Source organism: Cetorhinus maximus, unplaced genomic scaffold, assembly GCF_964194155.1.
Source record: "Cetorhinus maximus unplaced genomic scaffold, sCetMax3.hap1.1 HAP1_SCAFFOLD_926, whole genome shotgun sequence".
In the NCBI taxonomy this organism is placed as follows: domain Eukaryota; kingdom Metazoa; phylum Chordata; class Chondrichthyes; order Lamniformes; family Cetorhinidae; genus Cetorhinus; species Cetorhinus maximus.
Genome location: NW_027596868.1, coordinates 72693 through 79431, shown reverse-complemented (window position 1 = coordinate 79431; position 6739 = coordinate 72693). Strand labels below are relative to the sequence as shown.

The following is a 6739-nucleotide window of genomic DNA, read 5'->3' as shown; positions in this document are numbered from 1 at the left end:
AACAACCCCAGCCTATCCAATCTTTCCTCATGGCTCAGACACAACAGCACAGGCAGCATCCTGGTAAATCTCCTCTGCGCCCTCTCCAGCGCAATCACACCCTTCCTATAATGTGGTGACCAGAACCGCACACAGTACTCCACTTGTGGCCTAACCAGCGTTTTATACAGTTCCAGCATAACCTCCCTGCTCTTGTATTCTATGCTTCGGCTAATAAAGGCAAGTATCCCACATGCCTTCTTAACCACCTGATCTACCTGCCCTGCTACCTTCAGGGATCTATGGATATGCTGACCAAGGTCCCTCTGATATTCAGTGCTTTTCAGGGTCCTACCATTCATAGTGTATTCCCTTGCCTTGTTAGCCATCCCCAAGTGCATTACCTCACATTTTTCTAGGTTGAATTCCATTCGCCACTGCTCTGCCCACCTGACCAGTCCATTGATATCCTCCTGCAGTTTATGGCTATCCTCCTCGCTATTTACCACTCTACCAATTTTCCTCTTATCTGCAAACTTCTTAATCATACCCCCTACATTTAAATCTAAATCATTTATGTACACCACAAACAGCAAGGGCCCCAGCACCGAGCTCTGCGGAACCCCACTAGAAATAGACTTCCAGTCACAGAAACATCCCTCTACCATCACCCTCTGCTTCCTGCCTCTCAGCCAATTTTGGATCCAACATGCCACTTTGCCATGGACCCCATGGGCTCTTACTTTCATGCCCAGTCTGCCATGAGGGACTTTATCAAAAGCCTTGCTAAAGTAAAATGCATTATCCTCATCAACACTCCTGGTTACCTCCTCAAAAAATTGGGACAAATTTTTCAAACACGACCTTCCCTTAACAAATCCATGCTGACTGTCCCCGATTAATCCTTGTCTCTCCAAGGCCAGATATATTCTGCCCCTCAGAATTCTTTCTAGTAACTTCCCCGCCACTGAGGTTAGACTGACTGGCCTGTAATTTCCTGGTCTATCCCTTCCTCCCTTTCTTAATATTGGAACAATTTTAGCATTCCTCCAGTCCTCTGGCATCACACCTGTGGCCAGAGAGGATTTGAAAATTATTGCCAGGGCCCCTGAAATCTCTTCCCTTGGCTCACTCAACAGCCTGGGATATATCTCATCCGGGCCTGTGGATTTATCCATTTCTAAGGCCGCTAGACCTGCAAGTGCCCCCTCGCTCTCTATGTTAATTTCCTCTAATATTTCACAGTCCTCCACCCTGATATCTGTATCTGCGTCGTCCTTTTCCATTGTGAAGACCGACGTAAAGGATTCATTGATAACTGCACCCATGTCTTCCGGGTCCACACACAGATTACTTCTATTATCCTGAATTGGCCCTACTCTTTCCCTAGTTATTCTCTTCCTCTATATATATTTAAATAACCCCTTTGAGTTTTCCTTTATTCTATCCACCAATGCTTTCTCATGCACTCTCGTAGCTTTCCTAATTTCCTTTCTAAGTTCCCTCTACACTTTTTACATTCCAGGAAGGACTCAGCTGTATTGAGCCCTCGGTATCTGCCATAAGCTTCTCTTGTTTTCTTCATTCTAACCTTTATGCCCCTTGACATCCAGGTTTCTCCAGGATTGGTTCCCCCCACCCGTTGCCTTTATGGGAACATAATTGCCCTGTGCTTTTGCTATTAGCTCCTTGAAGACCCCCCACTGTTCTGACACAGTTTTAACTGCAAGTAGCTGCTCCCAGTCCACTTGTGCCAAATCGCATCTCATCTTAGTAAAATTAGCCTTTCCCCAGTTTAGAACTTTCATTCCTGGCCCAACCTTATTCTTTTCCATAACTATCCGAAATCTAACTGAGTTATGGTCACTATCTCCAAAATGTTCCCCTACTGATATGCCTTCCACCTGCCCGGGCTCATTTCAGAATATTAGGTCCAGAACTGCCCCCTCCCTTGCTGGGCTTTCTACGCACTGTCTGAGAAAGTTCTCCTGGATGCAACTTCAGAATTTTACTCCCTCCCTACCTTGCACACTGAAACTATCCCACTTAATATTTGGGTAGTTAAAATCCCCTACCATTACTGCCCTATTATTCTTACACTTCTCTGAAATTTGTCTACATATTTGATCCTCTATCTCTCCCTGACTGTTTGGGGGCCTATAGTACACAGGTCATATCTGACTAATTAGATTGAAGTTTTTGAGGAAGTAACAAGTAGGATTGATGAGGGTGGTGTAGTTGATGTGATACACATTGATTATAACAAGGCTTTCGACAAGGTTCCACATGGCAGACTGCTTAAAAAAATAACAGCCCATAGGATCCAGGGGAACGTAGCGAGCTGGATACAAAATTGGCTCAGTGGCAGGAAACAAAGGATGGATGTTTTTGTGACTGGAAGGCTGTTTCCAGTGGGGTTCTGCCGGGCTCAGTACTGGGCCCCCTGCTTTTTGTGGTCTATATTAATGATTTGGGCATAAAAGTAGAATGATCAAGAAGTTTGCAGACAGCAGAGAAATTGGTTGATAGTGAGGAGAGTTGCTGTGGACTGCAGGAAGATATCAATAGACTGGTCAAGTGGGCAGAAAAGTGGCAAATGGAATTCAACCCAGAGAAGTGTGAGGTGATGCATTTGGGGAGGTCAAACAAGGCAAAGGATTACACAATAAATGGGAGGAAACTGAGAGGTGTAGAGGAAGTGAGGGGTCTTAGAGTGAGTGTCCACAGATCCCAGAAGGTAGCAGGACAGGTTGAGAATTTGGTTAAGAAGGCTGATGGAATCCTTTCATTTCTTAGCCGAGGTGTAGAATATAAGAACAGGGAGGTTATGCTGGAACTATAGAAAACATTAGTTAGGCCACGACTTGAGTACTGTGTGCTGTTCTGGTCACCTTGTTACAGAAAGGATGTAATTGCATTCGAGAGGGAACAGAGGAGATTTAACAGGGTGTTGCCTGGACTGGAAAATTGCAAATATGAGGAAAGATCGGAGAGGCTGGGGTTGTTCTCCTTGGAACAGAGGAGGCTGAGGGGAGATTTGATTGAGATGTACAAATTTGTGAAGGGCCTGGATAGACTGGATGGGAAGGGCCTATTTACTTTAGCAGAGAGCACATTGACGAGGGGATATAGATTTTAAGTGATTGACTGAAAGATTAGAGGGGAGATGTGGAAAACCTTTTCTCACCCAGAGGATTGTGTGGGTCTGGAACTCACTGCCTGAAAGGGGAGTAGAGGCCGGAACCCTCAACTCATTGAAAAGGTGTCTGGATATGCACCTCAACTGCCGGAACCTGCAGGGCTATGGACCAAGTGCTGAAAAGTGGGATTAGGCTGGGGGGGGTTCGTTCTTCAGCCGGGGCAGACACGATGGGCCGAGTGGCCTCTTTCTGTGCTGTAAACATTCTACGATTCTACGGTACATTCAGACGGTTGCTATGCAGCCATTCACACCTCATCTGGACACATCTTTTGTTTCTTTACTTTAACCATTACCACTGCCTCTGGCTTTTGTACCATGAAACCTTTTATCCTTTAATCTCTCCTGCCCTCCACCCTATCACGCACCTTCCCTTTTGTTCATCGACATCATTCCCCCCCCAGACCAACTCCTATTGGTCCAAATAAAATCGGCCTTCCTGGTAATAAACCCATGAGTTCTGTCATTGGTGGAGATTGTGGAGATTGGGGCTGGTTAATTGGTTCAATGTTGCAGCTTCTGGTCTCATTGGTGTCAGGTGAGTGCGGCTTGTGTGTATAAAAGGTGCTGCTCGGTGGCTGAAGGGATGGTGAGTTGTTTGGTATCATGGGGGATTTTGTAGTGAGGGCTTTGTTCCCAGGGCTGGTGTTAGCTGGAGCTGTTTGTGGCTCTGATACTTGGGAACTGTTTCTATGCCAGAGGTTTCTATGGAGCAGAGTCAAAGCCACCCCTGTGCCTCAGACAGTCTCTCCTCCTGGGCCTCCCTTTGGTTCCCATTTCCGTGTGTCTGAGGGTGGAAGTGTGTCTCCACTGCAGACTGTGATGGTGCAGTGTGGAGAGGACAAGCTGCTGCTCAGGGTCCAGCTGGATTTATTTGGAACCTGGCACCTGATCAAAGCTGCTGACCTGACCCTGGGGACAGCAGGTTGTTGGCCAACCAGGATCTACTCTCAGAACCACACTGCCCTCTTTGACTATGGACTCCATGAGTGTGGCAGCAGGTTGCAGGTAATGGGAATCCTCAGCTCTTGCTCTAAGCTTGGGCTGTAGGTTGTTTCCCACTCTTCATTCCAACAATGGGTGAGATGTCAATGATATTGAGGAGATAGCTGTCTCCTGCTTTATAAAACTACAAATTAGCTTTCTATCTTGTATTGTACTTTACTTTAACTGGTCCCTGAGTCTCTCCAACCTATGACATCAGCCCCATTGGTCTTGAACCTTCTCTTTGGATCCTCGAAGCTTTGCCTTTTGTTGTTTTGAGGATTTTCAGCTCTATTCCTCTCATTCAGATCAATCGACCTGGAGGTTTCAGTCCAGTTTAATCGAACCAGGTTTAGAATAAGATGTGATGAAAATTTGCTTTTTCAATAAAATTTGGATAGCTTGAATTTCCAAGCAATCGTGGGATGTGACTCCAGCTTTCAGAACTAAGCTGAAGTGTTAATTTTTTCAAAGGTTACTGATAAATTAGTACTAAACTTTTATATTATGAAAAGTGAAGTTGCAACAAGATATGGGAACAATGGAATTTACCTGTAGAGGGGATGAGGCTGAGTCAGTGGTGAAGACATCCTAAGATCTTTCACAAATGTGAGAAGCCTCCAGCCTCTGCATCAAGTTCCTGTCTAAAGGAACCAAGGATGTGTTAACTCGTATTGAATTCTCCTGTCCAGGTGGTGTTGCTTTGCCTGGGTCTGTACAAATCTGTTTTTTAACTGTTGCCTTAATGAAGGTGTCACTGGGAGCCAGTTTAATCAGAATTTTGGGAGTTCTTATAGTAATTTGTAGACCTAATGGATGTGCTTAATCTTTTCTTTAAATGTTTACATTTTTATCTAAACCTCCTGAATTTGTGGCAGTCTTTGCTGTTCCTGAATTCCGGGCACTGAAATCAAAATAATATACTAATTGCAAAACAGTTGAGTGCCTGATCAAGTTTCCCTCGTGGATTTGATCCACCTGACTAGCATCATCTGCCACATCATAACATTGCCTTCATTCCCCAAAATAAATCCATCTGTCTCCAATGTACTCGGTGACTGAGCATTCACAGCTCTCTGGGCTCGAATCCCAAAGATTCACCACCTGCTGAATGAAGTAATTCCCTGTCACATTAATCTTAAGTGACCCCCTGACCTGAGATGCCTACACCTAATAATCAACCCTCCTCCGGCTGGGGGGAAGCAGCCTCTTCACACTGACCCTGTCAATCCTCCTCAGAATTGTTTTCAGGGGATGGGATGACTTCATTGTTAACCCCTGTGGAGAACATTCTCATTTCAGATCAGTTCTTCATTCCTTAACCTGATTCTTTCAGATGATTGGAGATTTCCTCATCTACACCACCCACCTGAACCACACCCCAGAGTATCATGGATCTGTCATTGTGAGAACGAATGGAGCTGTTGTTCCCATTGAGTCGTTATTTTAGGTGAGAATCTTTACCCTCTTTGTCAATAAGATCTACAGCTGCTGGTGGTCTCTGAAGATGTCCTAAAATGACTCCCCTGCCTTTCCAGGAAGGGCAATGTGAGCAGTGACCCCATCAAGCCCACCTGGATCCCATTCAGCTCCACCAAGTCTGGAGAAGGGAATCTGTCATTCTCTCTGCGCCTAATGAAGGGTATGTGATGGGTGGATGGGGAGTGATTTCCTGTAGTCACTCACTGGGAGTTACAGCCACTGTCTCTAACCCTTGTCCTCTTGTACTTCAGGTGACTGGCTTACAGAGCGCACTTCGACTGTCTACTACCTGGGTGAGCTCATTCACATTGAGGCCTCTGTTTCAATGACCAACCACATGCCCCTGAAGCTCTACATTGACCGCTGTGTAGCTACATTGAGCCCAGACAAGGACTCCACCCCGAGATATAGCTTCATTGACCACAATGGGTAAGGAGCTCTCTGCTTTCTCCAGCTGGTCCCATCTCAATGGCTTCACTTGATTCACTTCCTGTCCCTTTTTAATCTTTCTTCAGTTGCCTCCTGGACAGCAAAGCTGAGGACTCCTTTTCAACCTTTGTGTTGCCAAGAGACGAGCAGGAGCTGGACAAGCTCCAGTTTGACCTGGATGCGTTCCGTTTCCTTGGAGATGACCGTTCCTTGGTAAGAGGAAGCTGATCATTGGGATCTCCATGTTGGGAGGGAGTCACTGAATCATGACTTGTGTTGAATGTGTCCCTCAGATTTTCATCACCTGTCACCTGAAAGTTGCTCCATTGGATCAGAGGGATTCCAGGAACAAAGCTTGTACTTTCCAGAAGGTGCAAAATGTGTAAGTTCCCCCTCTCTCTCCCTCAGAGATGTTGTGTGGGGATGTGATGCACAACCTGGTTGATGGGCTATTTCTCTTATTTATCTGCACCCCATTGGAGGAATCGAGCATTGACATTTGTGCCTGTTGCCATGTGGGTAACTGTGGTGCCACAAGGGAGTTGTGGTTTGGTTCCAGAGGAAGGAGAGATCTTGAACCTGAAGCTGGTGGGACATTGATCCTCTAGATGTTGGACGTCCCCCTTTCCCCTCTCTAACTGGAATGTTTGATGTTGCAGAGAGTGA

At 45.8% G+C, this 6739-nt stretch overlaps 1 protein-coding gene across 1 annotated transcript in view; it reads left to right on the top strand.

Moving 5' to 3' along the window:
* Window positions 1–5577: 5577 nt before the first annotated feature.
* The window catches only part of LOC144675275 (zona pellucida sperm-binding protein 3-like), a 65403-nt gene continuing 64241 nt past the window's right edge, over window positions 5578–6739 (top strand). Inside the window, exons 1-5 of the mRNA XM_078536137.1 lie at window positions 5578–5612; window positions 5701–5804; window positions 5896–6073; window positions 6160–6286; window positions 6367–6455. Coding sequence (XP_078392263.1) covers window positions 5578–5612; window positions 5701–5804; window positions 5896–6073; window positions 6160–6286; window positions 6367–6455 — 533 coding nt within the window. The remainder of the gene's footprint in view (window positions 5613–5700; window positions 5805–5895; window positions 6074–6159; window positions 6287–6366; window positions 6456–6739) is intronic.